At 38.7% G+C, this 18446-nt stretch overlaps 1 protein-coding gene across 1 annotated transcript in view; it reads right to left on the reverse strand.

Annotated features, from left to right (window-relative positions):
- Positions 1–18446, reverse strand: part of ADAM23 (ADAM metallopeptidase domain 23) — a 161128-nt gene that overhangs the window by 66441 nt on the left and 76241 nt on the right. The window contains exon 4 of the mRNA XM_068543812.1: positions 6959–7022. Coding sequence (XP_068399913.1) covers positions 6959–7022 — 64 coding nt within the window. The remainder of the gene's footprint in view (positions 1–6958; positions 7023–18446) is intronic.

Consider the following 18446-nt stretch of genomic DNA (forward strand, 5'->3'; position numbering starts at 1 on the left):
AAGAAAGCTTTAATATCTAAATTGTGGAATTATATTAAGCACTCTAAGCAATTTGGCAGGTTCTAATTTAGTGTTAGTATTAGTAGCATTAGAGGATTTTCTGAGTTTCTTATTGCTAAATTTATACCAAGTTTTTGAGAAAGCATTACCAGAAAAATACTGTTTGGCAACTCTCCAGATTATGCAGCATTTTGTTAACACCACTACAAAGTAACATCTTCGGGTATTTCATATTAAATAAATCCCCGTTAAGAAGACATATTCCCTCTTGGATATCAGGATGACAGGAGCGGGTCACTGCAGAGGGGCCCCTTGCAGAGGGCCTCGTTAACGAAGACACTGAGTAGTCAGCTCTGGGTGTGCCTCCACCCAAGGAGCTAGCCATCTGGAACCCTCACTGTCTCACTGTAACTGCTATCTCTATGCACAAATAGGAAGACACTCACAATGTGCTAAAAGGCTCTGCCAAAGACAGCAAAAAGCCAAACTAAATCCCCCAACTTCAGGCTCCCGTGTTTCTTTCTCCAATCAGGAAGGCCTCAGATAGTTCAAGAGTGCTGGCCAGACCCTTCGAGATCACCACTTATGAGTGGATCACAGATCTGTGACTAGGTAAACAGCAGGCAGGAGAACCAAAAAGGGCTCATTCAGCACATGACACAAGTCTATGTGTGCCTCCATGGGCATCAGCATTTTCAGATTAAAAACTGTCAGTCAGTTACTTATATTCAACAAAAACGGAACATCTAATAAATGAAGATTACTGGGTAGTCAAAGGAACTTAAAAATCCTAGTAAGCGTGCTCCCCAACTTTCTCAGCCCACCACTTCCATATAAAATCCCACAAGCCAGATAATGCTCGAACAACCCCATTGGAAACCATCAGGCAACTCCCGCAAATAATGAAACACCGAAGTCATGTGCATCCTTTAACACATTTCCTAATCAGATGTGTAACAGCTCTGTGAGTCTAGTGATAACTTGGCAAGGGAAAAAAAAAGATTTGGCTCCCTGGTATTATTGACTGAATGACAGGAATGATTTGATTCTACTCACTTTATTTTTTTCACTTTTTTTTGTTCTTTTTTTAAAATTGGAATATAGTTGACTTACAATGTTGTGTTAGTTTCAGGTGTACAGCAAAGTGATTCAGTTTATCTATCTATCTATCTATATTCTTTTTTAGATTCTTGTACATTATAGGTTATTACAAGATATTGAGTATAGTTCCTTGTGCTACAATATAGTAGGTCCTTGTTGGTTATCTATTTTATATACAGTAGTATGTATATTTTAACCCCATACTCCTAATTAATCCCTCCCCCACCTTCCCCTTTGATTTTACTCATTTTAAATAGAACCTATTGGAAACAGAATCTATCATTTCAATATAATTTATTTTAAAATTGCCCCACCTTTGTGTCTGTTTAATTATCTCATCTGCTTCAGTAAAGTTCAATCAGCCAATTCTTATTATCTTCATTGCTTAAGAAACCCTCATAAACCTGGGCATTCATGGTGACCAGGAACTGATGTTTTCAATCAACTCCTGTACATCTGGATAAACATTTGAAAAGAAACTCCACAGGCCACATCTCACAAATGTGTATATTATGATATTCCAGGTTCTGAATATGGTAATTAAAAACTCTGACACTACACTCAAGTGATTATTCTATATGCATATCTTTAAATACTTCAAACTTGTCAACCAGCATGATATATCAATCTATTTAATAAATCATTGGGCTGGTTGCAAAAAAAGAAATAAGTTTTTAATAATCTATGGGCTTCCTTGGTAGCACAGTGGTTAAGAATCCACCTGCCAATGCAGGGGACACAGATTCGAGCCCTGGTCCAGGAAGAGCCCACATGCCGCGGAGCAACTAAGCCCATGCACCACAACTACTAAACCTGCGTGCCACAACTACTGAAGCCTGAGCGCCTAGAGCCCGCGCTCCACCACAACAGAAGCCACCGTAATGAGAAGTCCGTGCACTGCAACTAAGAGTAGCCCCCGCTCACCACAACTAGAGAAAGCCCACGCGCATCAACGAAGACCCAGTGCAGCCAAAAATAAATAAATAAAATTTTTTTAAAATCTATAATGGGACACATGTACCTGAATTTGAATACTACAGAATAAGGATACAAAAAAATATTTCAGAGAATTGGACAACTTGAGAGCAAAACACCAGTTTAATTATTTACCTTCATTAAACTCAAGGGGAAAAACATGTTCGGGTATGAGAACAGTTTGGCTGTACTATATATATTTTAATGCTATATACATTTTTAATAGTTCACACAAATCATATTATTCAAATTTAAAATAGCTTTGTGAGGAGCCAGTGTGGTCTGCTCTCTTGATTTCCTGGGGAATTTTTTTAGCCTCCCAGTCAGGAGCTTTGCCCGCAGAAGCCCATTCCCTCTGACAACAATCCCTGCCAAGAAGCCTTCATGGACGAAGTGAGCTTGAGCTGAACCATGGTAATGATTTAATATGGAAAGCATAAAAAACATTCTAGGAGGGAGACGTGATTAAAATGACAAAAGAACAAAGGCGAGAATAGAATATAGAACCCACAAGGACAGGGATTTTTATCTGCTTGGTTCACTAATGCACATCCAGCCCCTAGATCAGTGACTAGATCAGAGTGAGTGAAATCAATATCTGTTTAATAGATAAATAAGAATGGCTTCTTCATGAGTCCAAGTGACAAGACCAATCTGAAAGGACCAGAGGATTTATGTTTGTTGAGACAGTGGGTAGATAAACTCCCATTACCTACCTGAGAAGTTTTTTATTTTGAGATGCTCTTTTATAGAGTATAATTCAGTGGTTTTTAGTATATTAAAACAGGGCTGTGTAACAATCACCACTTTCTAATTCCAGGATATTTTCATCACCTCAAAAGGAAATCCTTTGCCCATTAGCAGTCATTCCCCATTCCTCCTTATACCTCCCTAACCTCCCCCAGGCCCTGGCAACCACTAATGTACTTTCAGTCTCTGAATTTCCCTACTCTGGACATTTCAAATAAATGGAACCACATAATATGTGGTCCTTTGCAACTAATTTCTTTCACTTAGCGTAATGTTTATAAGATTCATCCATGTTGTAGCATGTATCAATCAGTACTTCATTCCTTTTTATAGCTGAAAAATAGACCACGTTTTGTTTATTTATTCACCAACTGATGGACATTTGGTTTGTTTCCATTTTTTTGCTATTATGAATAACACTGCTATAAACATCCATGTACAAATTTTTTCTTGGACATACATTTTCAATGCACTTGGATATATACCGAGATGTAGAATTGCTGGGTCACAAGATAATTCTATTTTTAATTTTTTGAGGAACTGCCAAACTCTTTTCCAAAGCAGATCCACCATTTTCCATTCCCATCAACAGTATATGAGGGCTCCAGTTCTCCAGATCCTTGCCTGCACTTGCTATTGTCCATGTTTTTGGTTACAGCCATCCTAGAGGGTGTGAAGTGGTACCCATCCAAGTTTAAAATCAAATGAGGGAGTGACAAAGGTGAAATAGGGATCAAAATATCACCTTCAGTTTTAGTGTTGCTACATTGGAGGAGAGGATCAGCTGAGAATCCAGTGGGCCTACTAATGCTGCCCCCTAAGTTAGCCAGACTTACCCACCAAGGCACAGACAACATGGGATAACCAACACCCTCCCCCAACCCACCCACACCCACAAGGGCTGCCACTGCACAACTGAAAACAAGTAGAGAAAACGTGCTCTTCTTGTAGGGAGGTGGATCTCACCCAAAAAAGGGAGGAAAGGACTATGTAGCCATGCCCAGCTCCTTCCCATCAGTTAAGTCGCTCTTCTTTCCCTGAGCAAGAGGGAGCAAGGGGTCAGGAAGAAGCCAGGGTGAGAAAATAGAGCTGGGAAAGGACGATTTCCCCACCCCCTAAGGATGAAGAGTAATAAAGGGAAGTAGGGACAGAAGTACTGTATCTATCTATTCAGTCTTACACTGTTGGCCAGGTGGCAGTTCTTTTCATAAGAAGAGAAACCAAAGTATTAGTAAGCATTTAAAGTTAATGGTTCACCTAAAAGGGATTTAATAGAAATATATAAAATTTGAAAATAACTATTATACCATCATACTGATGCCTAACTCCTTTAGAAGAACTGACACACTAAACATTAGCTTATTTTTAATAGGTTCATCAACGAAGTTGACCAACAAATCAACAAAGTTGTTTTGTCACATACTGAGTGCAAAGCACTGTGCTAGGAACTCTAGCAAAAGCTATTGCTCTGTTGGTGCAGAAGGAAAGTTCTTCCACGTGCGTTTACTAATACCTGGCACCTATTCTATACTGCCTACTTAATCTGTTGATCTCTCCAGTTCCTATATTTGCTTCACAAGGAAAGAAGCCCATTTAGTCCACTTTCGTCCAATAAAAGTAAAAGCCTAAGACTTTAGCCTCTTCTTAACTAGAAGTGGGAACTAGGTAGGGGTTTCATAGCTGTGATATGGGAAGACCTAGACAGGTTCCTCCAAAGTGTGGTTCATCATTTTGTTCGACTCTAATTCCCAGAATATTTTAAACGTCCACATTTAGATTTCACTTCAAAGCCAAGTAGCTTATTAGTGATTCTGTTCCTCCCTAGTCATGTGAATAATGGTGTGTGTGTGTGTGCACGTGCACACGCATGTACTTTTGTCTAAATAGTTTTGAGATCTTTGGAAGAAAGGTTGCACGGGTGTAAAAACAGGTTTATTTAATCTAGCCATTCTTACATACTGATTTTCTTTTCTGGTACTTGATACAAAGATTTTCTTAAACAACATGGAAGGCAATGTGAAGTTTAAAAACATGCTTTTAAAAATGTGTATGTAATGGTAGTAGGAGCATGAATTTATACAAACTTTCAGAAAAAAAAACTGTCAATATGTAGCAAAAGCCTTAAAAATATACCAACTCTTTAACCCAGAAAATTCCATTCTCAAAATTAATCCTTAATCAATTATTAAAGAAGTGTTCAAAATGTATCTGGAAGGCCTTTCCTTAAAGTTATTTGTACAGTGAAAGAGTAGAAGCAATCTAAATGTCTATCACTATGGGATTAAACAAATTATAGCAAATGAATTGGAAACAATATGATACATTTTTTAAAACTAAAAGTTTAGATGAATTTTTAATGCATGCTAAAATGTTTATAATATTGTTAGCTTAAAAAATTCTCCCACAAGATAATGTGTACCATATCATCTCAGGTTTTGGAGTGTTTGTATAGATACATACACATAAAAAACAGACTGTTACCATTCATTCATTACATATAAAGCAAGTAAGTTTGGGTATATAAACTGGAGAAAATGGGTCATAAATAAGAAAAAAGCAATGAATACAAAAACAAACTGCAATGAACACTTCTTTTGTCAGAGTTAAAATACCCTTTGTTTTAAGTTTTAGTTACAACTGATGCAAGATTTGACGTGTCTTATTCATGATAAGGCCTCCATTTGGGACCTCAAATGACCTCTGAAGGCCAATTAGCTATTTCATTTCTTTAAAAAAAAAAAAGACCTTCTTAGTGAGAAGTTTGGATCAGGTTACCGCAGCCTGCAAAGGTGGTTCATTTGCTGAGTCTGTAAAGGTCTCATGCAATCTTCTCTTCTCCAGACTCATGATTCAGCATCTGCAGTGCTCACAGCACTGGTACAGCTGACAGAAGCTTTGTTTCGTACAAATGCCAGGCAGCACTGTTCCCATGCTTGATTTAGCATTTCTGTTCACTTTCCACAGCATTAACTTTTAGGGAGATTCAACAACCCCCCAGATGCAGCCTAAGGTGAGAACTGACAGACTAGTAAGAATAATATATGGAAGTTCTTAATCTAGGGCATAAAATTCAAAGGTTTGGAACGCACATCAAACTACAAACGTCCCAACTGTTAGTTGGACAGTTATAAATCCTGAGAAATGCCATGACCCTTGGGCAGTAATCTCAGTTCACACCACCTATAAATACTTGTTGAGAGGTTATCGGACTGACAAGCCCAGGTCTCCACACTGTACAACCCAACAAACCCATACATGAAAAGTCCACTTCTGTGCCAGTGCTCATTAGCAATCAAAGAAAAAACCCAGTAATGTTTCCCCCCTTTTTTTGTTTCCCTGTTTGTGTCCCATTCCCATGGCACCCATGGACACTGCTTAGGCTCAATGGCACTCTGTGGCCTTCTTACAAATCAGAGTCTCTGGATGCAGCCATTCCAGGGATTGTCACCCTGACTGGTGGAGATCAACTGTGTTCCTTACATACAAGTAATCTCTCTCTCTTGTTTTAATCTAAACCCACTTTTCCTTATCGATCTTCCAGGAAAAGAACAGTTAACCTCCAAATGAAGGAAATCAAGCACCCCACTGCATTTATATTGCAATGCTTGGTGGCCTTGAGAAGGCTTATGTGTCCTCTTTCCACTTCAATTTCTTCCTTTGAGCAACAGGAATAATAATACCCACCTCAGAGAACTGTTGTGAAGATGGAGAGGGAGAATGTTCCCGACATTCCTTTCCCCATCTGTCCTCTGTCCTTCTTGGGTACCAAAGTCCCTTGGACTAAACAGTCACTCTAACAGCCCACCCAGTCTGGTCATTCAATTTCTCTGCCCATGAGTCTAGTGCTGCCAAGGAACTGGAGAGCTCTTGATACGTTCACTTACGTAAGATACTCTACGTATAACCAAAACAATGATCATTTCTTTATTGGCTGGGGTCTCTAATGTTATCTCAAACATTTGTAAATTTTAATCAATTTCTCCTAAACTTATTTTAAATCTAAAAATAATAGCCTTGCATAAGAGGCCAGAGGATTTTAGTGAGATAGACAACAAACAATGAAGTGTGCAATGAACAGTTCTATGATTAAGTATATTTATACTACAGGATGTCCATATGCTATTGACCATACCTTAGAGTACTGTGGTTTCCCATTTTTGTAGTGAATCTCCACATAATCAGAAGACAGCAAACCACTACAAAGGAAAGAAAATAGAGTGATTTCCACATCTAAGACACTTGGAGGTTTAAAAATAACCAGCTCAATAAATGGATGTGAGAGCCTTGTAAAGCACAAAGGGCTCCAGTCCACAGTAAGGACAGAACAGGTTATCATCAAGAGTCTCAAATGTTAACCAGCAACAAATCATTCCTCGTCTGTTAAAAAAGATAAAATACAAATAATTTAAAGATGAACCCCTTTTATACACACATTCATCATTTGATTGATATGTTAATATGGAACAAAGAAAAAGGCAGGTAACGGGAGAAGACAGGCTCTATATAAATCCCACAATTACGCTCTAAACAATTGGGATCTCAAAACAATCGTTGAGGAAGAGCACAGAGAAAAGACCAGATAGAAAATATTTCAGGCTTTTCAAGCCACAGGGTCTCTATAACAACTACTCAACTCTGCTGTTTTATCACATAAGTAGCCACAGGCAGTGCGGTTATGTTCCAACAACACCTCATTTAGGGACACTGAAATCTGAATTTCACATAATTTTCACCAGTCAGGAAATTTTTCTTCTTTAATTTTTTTCAACCATTTGAAAGTGTAAAAAACATTCTTAGCTTGAGGTCTGTACAAAAACAGGAATGCTGGATTTGGCCCACGGGCTATAGTTTGCTAACTCCTGGAATAAAGAATAACAGTTAAGAATATAGATTGTGAAGTCGGAGTGGGGTTTAAAACCTAGCCCAGCTCCTTGCTAGTAGTGTGACTGTGGGCAAGTTACCCAACTCAGCCTTTACATGAGTCACATGGAGACAACAAAGAGTGTGAATCTCATACACACCAAGAGGATTACATGAAAGCATGCACATGAGAACTCAGCGCTGAGTATGTGCCCAGTAACGGGCATTGCGGCTGTCACTATTTTTAACTCAGCTTCTTCCAACACATTTCTCCCTATACAATGTGGGAAATAAGAAATATGTGCCTCCGAGGCAGCTCTGGATTGTTAGGACATCCGGGTTCCTGTCTGGGCTCTGCCACTAGAAATAATGATTATAAGAGATCGCTCACATTGACTGAACACTTACTACATCCCAGCCACTGTTCTAAGGACTATAAAGGTAGAACTCATTTAACCCTAATGGTAACTGAAGGACAACAGTAGGTTCTACAACGAGCTGGATGTGTGCCCTGCATTTAGGCCTCCATCTCCTCTTCTGCAAAAGGGTTGGAGCAGACGATGCCTCAGGTCCCTCTTGCTCTGACATTCTATTTTCTATAATTCTGCCTAGGAGTAGGTTTTCTTATTAGGAAAACTTGACACTGCTTCTTTAACAGAAGGATGGGAGGACCCAATGATTTCGCATCATTTTGAGAGCTGCACCCGATGTGGCTCTAAAATGACCCAGTGCGGAGGGCTGGAGGAGGCTTGGAGCCAGTCAACAGAATAACTGGGAGCCACGTGTGTGCCTGGTCCAGCCTGGCTTCCTGTGTGAGGAGAAGGACAACCTTTACAACATGGAAATAAAGCAGGTGCTTGTACCTTGGACAGGTTTTCCTATTGAAATGACTAATCAAGTGTGTGTCTACTGATGATTCGACATTTGAAACTAAATTATGGTACGTCTACTCATTCCCTTTTCAAAATCTCAATAATGATAAAAGTAATGAGAGTTCTTAGCTCTCTAGACTTGAGAATACCTGAGAAGATACAGAAACGTCTTTCAGTTCTAGTTAATGAAGTCAGCACTGCGAATGTACGTAAACAGGGTTGTTGCTGGCAACATTTCTCTGAGGAATCTTTCTGCAACACCAAGAGGCAGGGAGGTTGCACTAACTGCATTTTAATTACCTCTCTCTACAGGTAATTCATTATTTTCAAAATTCTCAACCACACCATCACTGGAGCATGTCTAACAGTTGAAAACAAGGTTATTTTAGACCCCAACTTTTGTTTGTAATTACAAAAGCAGATAAAAACATTCTAACCATTAACCACCAAATGGATAAAGGTCACTTTAATTATCGTATTTCTCTCTTTTCAAGGGCCTTTTCCCCACCATGGACATACCTATATCTAATATCTCCCGCATTTGAGAATCTTTTTTTTTTTAACTTATTTATTTTATTTTATTTAGTTTTGGCTGTGTTGGGTCCCACACAGGCTTTCTCTAGTTGTGGCGAGCGGGGGCTACTCTTCGTCGCAGTGAGCAGGCTTCTCATTGCAGTGTCTTCTCTTGTTGCAGAGCACAGGCTCTAGGCACGTGGGCTTCAGTAGTTGTGGTGCGCGGGCTTCAGTAGCTGTGGCTCGCGGGCTCTAGAGCGCAGGCTCAGTAGTTGTGGCGCACGGGCTTAGTTGCTCCGTGGCATGCGGGATCTTCCCAGACCAGGGCTCGAACCCGTGTTCCCTGCACTGGCAGGCGGATTCTTAACCACTGCGCCACCAGGGAAGCCCTGAGAATCTTAAAGAAGAAAAATAGCTACTTTTCTAGGACAGACAGAGATAGACATAAGACCATATCTTCCCTTTCACAGAGACACTCTACTCTCCCACCTCCTATAAATAGCACCGCATCCCCATTTGCACTATCCTTCCCTCCTGTCTGACCATTCTTCCCTTAAAACTGTTTCTTTCACTTATCACAGTGTCCCCAGCACCTGGCATAATGCCTAGTGCATAGCAGATGCTTAATCAACATCTGCTGAGTGAGCAAACATCTTCCAATATCCACTATACGCCAGGCCCATACCATGTGCTGGGAAGTGGGGATGAAGAATGCAACTCTCTGAAACCAAAACTAAGCAAATCAGTACAAATGTATGAGATTCGCCATCTCATCCTAGAATATTATTTGTAATCTTCCTGAAAGTGAATTAATGTCAACTGAAATGTAATCTAATTACAAAAATCTTAACATAATTTTGAAATGAGACTTTTCAGTGAGGGGCAAGTAACACTGGAAAGGAAGAACTGAACAGCTAATTGTGTGGTGGTGTGTCTCCAGCTCCACCCTGCAGAAAAGGAACAGGTCATCTGTATCTCTGTAGGCCTGAAGATGAGTTGTCTGGCAATCTCCGCCTGCAGATGTTCTCCAAGGCCCTTTCTCCACCTCTGCTCTCTGTAGTTTCCCTAGTAGGACTTCCTGTTGGAAATACAATGTTCTAACATGCCAATACTGATCTACTTAGCAATTATGGTCCCGACTATAAATAGTCATTGTACTTTCTTGATCAGCCAGTTCGGTGTTTGGTTCTGAGTTGTCTGATAACTTGGGGGGACTGATGAAAAGGAAGTTCTGAACATTCTAAGTTCTGAAATAAACATCCTATCTCTAGTCATTTAAGTTACAGAAAAGCTATACACCCCAGCTACTACAGTCCTTCTCATGCAGGTTATCTGGTGAAAGAGAGGTGGCTTTGGGAAGTAAGGAGATAAATGTAGGATGGAAGTTCAAAGCAAGGTGAAAGAGAGTGGAAGAACTGGAATAAGAAAATTCTCTTTTGATTATTGTTACGGAACCCTCTTGCCCACCGCCTTCATGGTGAATCTGCATCACAAAGGTAGTGAAAAGAACTTGAACTAGACAATATGATTTTACTCAGCATATGAAGAACAAGTATAAGCACCTTAATGATGCTGAACTCCAAGAGAAGGAGAATGGCAAGACTATTAAAACATGGCAAATGAGCCAAGAGTCAGATCAATGAAGGGGACTGTGGCAGAAATAATGCTGAGTATCCACCAAATCCCATTTCATCTTCCCCTTCCTAGAACATTAAGACTGTATTTCACAGCTTTCAGAGCAGTTAGGTTAGGGTCAAGAGATTGAATTTTGGCTCATGAGATATGGGGGGAAGTAATGTCTATTCTTCCAGTTTGACCATTAAAATCCATGCTTGATTATCCAAGCTCTCTCTTCCCTGGAACCCTGGCAGTCACATGCCCTCGTAGCCACATGCCCTAGATGGCATAGCTACAAGGTGAATGCAGCCTAGGTTCCTACATCTTGACTGGAGAAGAGCTTCCTAGGAAAGCCACTCAAATTGCATTAGACCGTAATGTGGGTAAGAGACAAAATATTACAGTGTTAATTCTCAGATTTCATCTTTACTATTGAAACATGGTCTAAATGATTCTAATTCCAGCATCTATCACAAAAAAAGTTTTAGAAATTTATGTTCAAAGAATTTCAGAGTCATCAGCAAATACACAAAGAGAACTTCTATAAGATCTAGGTATTGGAAAATCACACAAAGAGAGAAGTTTTGCCTATATAAATATTTGTTGGAGTCCTTGAGTTTGAGATTTATGTGTCTAATGAAAGAAGGTACACGAATAGTCAGGTGGTCAAAACTCCAAAAGTTTATATCTTACATTCCTCCAAGGAGGCTCATTATGGAAAAGCCAAGGATCTGAGTAATTGGAAAAGTAACTTACCAAGAATCCCTAGTGCCTGGAAAAGTCATTAACCAAGAAGAGTGAATGACTTCTAGTTTTTTGGAAGATAACTTGAATCCCTTACTTTTTTTTTTTTTTTAAAACATCTTTATTGAAGTATAATTGCTTTACAATGGTGTGTTAGTTTCTGCTTTATAACAAAGTGAATCAGTTATACATATACATATGTTCCCATATCTCTTCCCTCTTGCATCTCCCTCCCTCCCACCCTCCCCATCCCACCCCTCTAGGTGGTCACAAAGCACCGAGCTGATCTCCCTGTGCTATGCGGCTGCTTCCCACTAGCTATCTATTTTACCTTTGGTAGTGTATATATGTCCATGACACTCTCTCACCCTGAATCCCTTACTTTAAAGAAAGAACTATATGCCTTCTTTTGGACAATCCCGGTCATGGTGAGCTGTGAGTGGGTTAATCAAACAAATTAAATTGTTCAGAATGAGATGACATAGAGAACAGGGCCTTGAGCTCTAAGGAAGACTACTAGGAATGGCAAACATTGGACCACAAGATGTGGTCATCTGCCCTCTTACCAATTTCTGTTGATTAAAGAGTCCAAGGATCTGGCTTGGTAACACACTCATTCATTTAGTGACAACAAATGCTGAGCACTCTGGAGATTCTCAACTTCATGGGGCAGCAAGGATGACAGCGTTGGACAACGAAGCACCATGCCTGCCCCCTCTTCCCACTAGAAGCTTCACATTTTTCCTTTTATACACATAATTATTTTAATTCATTAAATAATTACTCTAAGTTGTAAAGAGGAGAGACACAGAATTTAAACTAGTACATTCATACAAGCAGAAGCTTGTAACTTTACTATTATCCTACTGTCCTTACACTGCTTTCCTTTTTGAACACAACAGACTTAAAAAGTAAGATGATTCTTCAACCACCACTTCTCTCAAGTCTTAAGAAAAAGTTAGACTCATCCCACCTAAAATAATTTGTATGCCAAAAGTTATTTCAGCTAGGAAATATACACTCCTTTGAGTGTAGACAATACAGTAAGAGTTTTAAAGCTGTGTTCAAAGATTGTAGACATGGAGAGGTTGAGATTTAAGAGAGTAGAAATGATACGTTAAATGGGTGAAAGTAATTATAGGTTGAATTGAGGCTTGGTGTTAAGTCAAACAAAGATGGTGTGGTAGGCAAGGGCTGGGGAATGTGGGCATATTTCATAGGAACAGAGCCGGAGGTGGAGACTACTCCTAGCACAGGCAGCTTGTAGAGATGTAAGCTTCTTTGAGGGTCACGACAGGAATTTAATGAGTTCCTAAACCACATAGGAGGTTGCAGTACTTTAATGTGTAGGCACTCATAAGTGATGGCCCATGCACCATAATACAGTGAAGAACACTCAAATATAATAAGAATAGGAAACATAGGCAGGGCTGCAAGTTAATAGGTAGGGCAGTAGAGAGAAGAGGAATTAGGGGAGAAATAAGGGATGAACTTGAGGTGATGTAAAAGCTGAGGACCCCCACTTGATCAGCCGATAAGAGGAGCCAATTATGAGTTCCCCTCTGAGGAAGTAGCATCAATAGAGACATTTTTAATTACACACAAAAAAAAGATGTCTAATTTCTCCTCCCCAGTTTTTAAGCCATACCACTTGAAGTGGCTAATACATTCCTAGCATGGCTGCCAGCATCTCTATAAGTATACCAGTAATTTTGAGATTCCTCTATGATAGAATTGTAGTTACTTTCACACAAATGGGTAATTTTACCCCCAAATGTCATGAAACAAAAACAATTTTAAACACAGGGAAAACTGAATCCAAATAAAGATAGCATATCTTTTGAACACAGTTATGCATAACTGAAATGCTTTGGTGCACCATTTTCAAAGCTAATAATGAATATTATAGTTTGTTGAATATTGCTAATATAGGTTCTTTTCTGATCTGCCCAATATTTATTTATACTATTATCAAACAAGGCTTTACATGCAGTAAAATAGTAGAGAAATAGATATGGATCTATTATCAGCCTTGCCTTCGGGTAACTTTGTCTCGAAGAAAAAAACTCTCCTCCAAGTCTAGTTTTTGCCATCTCCCAGGACAAGAGCTCCCTACTTCTTTCATTTTTCAGTCTATAGAGAAAAAGTGTACATTTGTTTATACAGTGTCCATCCTTCCCAGGTATACATGAAATAGTCAAAAGCGTAAAAAGGAAATGAATGGGAAAACTACCAGAAATAATAAGAATTAAGTAAGATAGCCAGTTATAAGATATATATGCAAAAGCAAAATACATTTCTATGTGCACAAGCAAAAATAACCTAGAAATAATCCAGGGGTAAAGTTTCTACTAACAATGACAACAGTGGCAACAAATGTTATATACGTATTATGCATGCGGATATTTACACATATACGTATAGATGTACATGTACTCTGTAACATTAATGTAATTCCAAACAAAATCTCAGAAAGTTTGTTTAACTTGATGAAATTATTCTAAAGTTCACCTTAAAGAATAAATGTTTATGACAACCCAAACATGTTTTTCAAAAGAGGAGTAACAATAGGACCTCATATTACTACTACAGTAAATGAAATACAGAGCACTGGCCTGATTAGATGGACAGCCCAAAGGACAGAACAGAAAGTCCAGAGATTCAAGTTCATATAAAAAATGTAATATATGAAAATAATGACACTTTAAATTGGTAAAGAAGAGAATAAATAGGTTTGGGACAAGTGACTAAACATTTTGGGAAAGTTAGATCCCTATATCAGATCTTATACCAAATAATAATATATTCTTTAAAGGAATGTATGTTTTAAAATAAACTTACTATAAAAATACAGTTGAATGTTAGGAAGCAGAGACCATTTTATGCATGATCTTAAACCCAGAAATAATTTTTAATAACCAATAAGACTATATAGTTTTTTTAAATTTCCATAAGTTAAATTTAAAAATACCATAAACAATTGCAAGGCAAACTGAGAAAAAACAAGTATATGAAAAACAAAGGGTTGCTATTTTTTGACATAAGGAGCCAAAAACAAATAAAAACAAACAACCCAACAGAACATAGGCAAAGGACATGGGCAGATGATTCACAAAATATTATGTACAAAATGCAATTCACAGAAAAAAGAAAACAGAAATACTAACGGTGATCAATCATATACAAATCTACAATTGTATTAGTAATAAAACACCTGTAAATTAAAATAGCAATATGAGACCATTTTCCCCCATCAGTTCAGAAAATTAAAAATGAGTAATAGTAGCTAGATCTGGCGAGAGTATAGAAAAATTGGCACTTCACACATTACTGTGGGGAAAATGAATTAATATGTCTTTCTAGGGGACAATTTACCAATAGCCATCAAGCCCTGAGAGCATGTTCACCTTAAATCCATAAGCTTTTATAATCTTATAAGAGCTACTTATAAAGGTTTCCTGAGGAAATAGCTAGACAAGAGCAAATAAACACACACACACACACACACACACACACACACAGCTATTCTCTGCAGGTGATGTAGCTGCGAGTAGGTTTAAATGTGCTTTTACATAACAGATGCTTGGAAACATGGGAAAGATGTTCACATCATTCACTGAAAAAAGCTAATGAGAGGATGTTATGATGTTGTCTGGTAACTTTTTAAAAGTATGTTTATACGTGTATATTCACATATAGAAAAAAAATCTGCAAAGATATACACACAAATATAATAGTAGGTTATTGCTTCCTGTAGAACTTTCAAAGGTTTTTATTTTCTTCCTTTTGTTTACCTATAATTCCTAAAGTTTTTACAATGAACATACTTTTGCCTTTTAAAATGAGAAACCACAATACAAGCTATATTTTTTTAAAGGAAGAGAAACATAGCTCTTTAGGAAGGGGATGAATTAATTAACTAATTAATTAATGACTAATTTCAGGCCCAGGAAAAGAAAAGAGTCACAGGCATTGACAACCACCACTAACCTCGCTGGGAGCAGTGGTCAGGCCCGGCTGCCTCCATCCCCTCACATGGAGGTTGGGGTGAGGACAGAAAAAGAAACAAAATGCAATCCCCACCCTCAAGGTGACTATAATCTCACAGCTAAAATAAGACAGGACGGCATGTACCCTAATATCATAAATAGTAAACCATCAAGCTGCCCCAAAGGGAAAATTAATTTCAACTAAGATGATCAGGAAAGCAGGGCCAGGGCAGGTTCAGGACAGAATATAGGCAGGGAAATACAGGCAGGAAAGAGCAGGTCACATAGACAGGAACCAGGGTGTGCAGCCAGGGAGGATATTCAGGGTACGGATAGAAGTCCAGTGGCCAGGGCATAAGTCACGGGTGGATGGTGTTTAAAAGGCAGGATTGGGACCAGGCAGTACACAGATTTAAGCAGAGGAGTTGGAACTTCTGAAGGAAAGGGCACCCTAGGACCAGGAACTCACACTTGGAATTGCTGAGAGTAAGCACTGCATTTGTGTCTTCAGAAGCTGCAAAGTCTTTAGGACCTGAGGACTGAACACAGATATGGCTCTTTTACTGGGTCAATTAGAGCCATCTGCAAAGTAATTAATATTAGCAGCAGGAGAGAATGGCATGAGACCAGCAAAGACACTAAGAAAAGGCCTTTCCACATGTGAAAACCTGTAGATTTAACTTTCCTTCACTCATTCAATTAATGGCTGAAGACTGGATGAGAAGCAAAAAAAAAAAAAAAACAGAAAACAATAAAATAGATGAAGGTTAGATAAAGAAATGATTTTTAACAAAAAGTAAAGATTATTTCATTTTTATTTAAAATTTCCATTTCTTTTTTTATTTGTATTAATGCAGTTAGTTTTATTTTTTAATTTTTTAATTTCTATACAATTTTTAAAGGTTACTTTCCACTTACAGTTATTAAAAATATGGGCTATATTCCCCATGTTGTACAACACATCCTTGAGTCTAGCTTACACCCAATAATATGTACCTCCCACTCCCACACCCCTATGTTGACCCACCTTCCCACTGGTAACCACTAGTTTGTTCTCTGTATCTGTGAGCCTGCTTCTTTTGTGCTGTATTCACTAGTTTGTTGTATTTTTTAGCTTCCACATATAAGTGATACCATGCAGTATTTGTCTTTGTCTGACTTACTTCGTTAGCATAATGCCCTCCAAGTCTGTCCATGTTGCTACAAATGGCAAAATTTCTTTAAATGTTTTTACTGTGAATTATAGATATTTGTCCTAAAATTTAGTTATGCAAATACTAGCGTGAACAGCGATTTTATGCTGTTCTAGTAAAGAGTAAGATTTTTGTAGAACAATTACAGTTGTCTTTTGTGTGCTCTCCTCCTCTTTTTACCCTACCAAGGAGGGGCCTAACCATTTCTTTCTCTTGTGTTGACACAGTCTGAGCATGTACGGTATCTGCTGGCTGACCTGAGACCCAAGGCCTCCACAGAACCTGCACGGCCCTATAAAGGAAAAGGCATTTGACGTTGTCATTTCTCTGCACTGATCAGAAACCAACATTCTGTGCAATCATGGGATCTTTCATACATAGAACACAGGGACCTTTAGAGATGATAACCGTGGTCCTTCTAAATACTAGATATGTTTATGAAATTATCAGAATGTAGCAATTAGAAACACAGCTCTGCAGTAATATCAAACCAGTACAGCAGCTAAGACCACCACATAGCAAGAAGAAGACGAGGAAGGAAAAGGAGAACTTCTTTGTGGTTTCTTCAAGACACTACAAAATTACTCTTATACAAAGTGACACCTATTTTTTAAATTAGCACTATAGAAAAATGATCTTCAAACTTCTGAGCACATTTCATGGCATCGAGAAATTATTCACTGGGCCTTTAATCGTTTAAAAGAAAAAGTCATGATTTACCTAATTGCTCTAACAAAAGAGATTTTTTCATTCTTACAAATTATGTACCATTTCAAAATAATGACAACAGACCTCTGAAAATTATAGAATTTATTGGAAAAACTACCATTAATTTGTAGCTTCTTTGGAAAGGGGAATTCTTCCAACTAGCATGGACTTTCCGATTCAGTATAGTTCGTTCGAGTGTTATCTAGGCCTTTTTCACTCTGCTCACTGTTATACCCTCAGTCAAGGAAGAATGCCTGAACTAAACAGGCACCCAGGAGCCATTTGTTGGTTGAATTAATGAATGAATAATTAATGAATGAACAGGTAACAGAAATCAGGAGATCCAACTCCTAACCTGACTCTTATTGTTTCTGAGTCCTTCGAGAAGTCCCTAACATTGTGGAACAAGTTTTCTCCCTTACAAAAACCAAGATTGTTGGATTACAGGATCTCTAAGGAAACTTCCAAGTCTAAAATAGTGAATGCATGACTGCCATCATCTCCTACCCTAAAAGTATAGCTGTGCTAAGCTGGGACTTGGGATTGTTAACACACACATATCATCTATAATATTTGGTACCTGCTTTGGGCTTCCCTGGTGGCGCAGTGGTTGAGAGTCTGCTTGTCAATGCAGGGGACACGGGTTCGAGCCCTGGTCTGGGAGGATCCCGCATGCCGCGGAGCGACTGGGCCCGTGAGCCACAATTACTGAGCCTGCGCGTCTGGAGCCTGTGCTCCGCAACAAGAGAGGCCGCGATGGTGGGGGGCCCGCGCACCGCGATGAAGAGTGGCTCCCGCTTGCCACAGCTGGAGAAAGCCCTCGCACAGAGGCGAAGACCCAACACAGCCATAAATAAATAAAATTAAAAATTAAAAAAAAAAAAATTTGGTACCTGCTTTATCAAATAATCAACTGTCTGTATATTGGGATGACTTCGGGCCAACTTTTCCAGAATGGTGCTAAAAGAATGGTTGCATTCATGTTCCATATATACTGCAAAGAGCTGCTTTATAATTTTTTTTCTAATTCTACATATTTCTACGTACCTCAACCAAAAAAGAACACTTCAGTTTCCAAGAAGGAAAGTGATAAACTCTTCCTACAGATTAGATTAATAAAGAAC

The sequence above is a fragment of the Eschrichtius robustus genome, chromosome 5 (genome assembly GCF_028021215.1).
Source record: "Eschrichtius robustus isolate mEscRob2 chromosome 5, mEscRob2.pri, whole genome shotgun sequence".
Classification (NCBI taxonomy): domain Eukaryota; kingdom Metazoa; phylum Chordata; class Mammalia; order Artiodactyla; family Eschrichtiidae; genus Eschrichtius; species Eschrichtius robustus.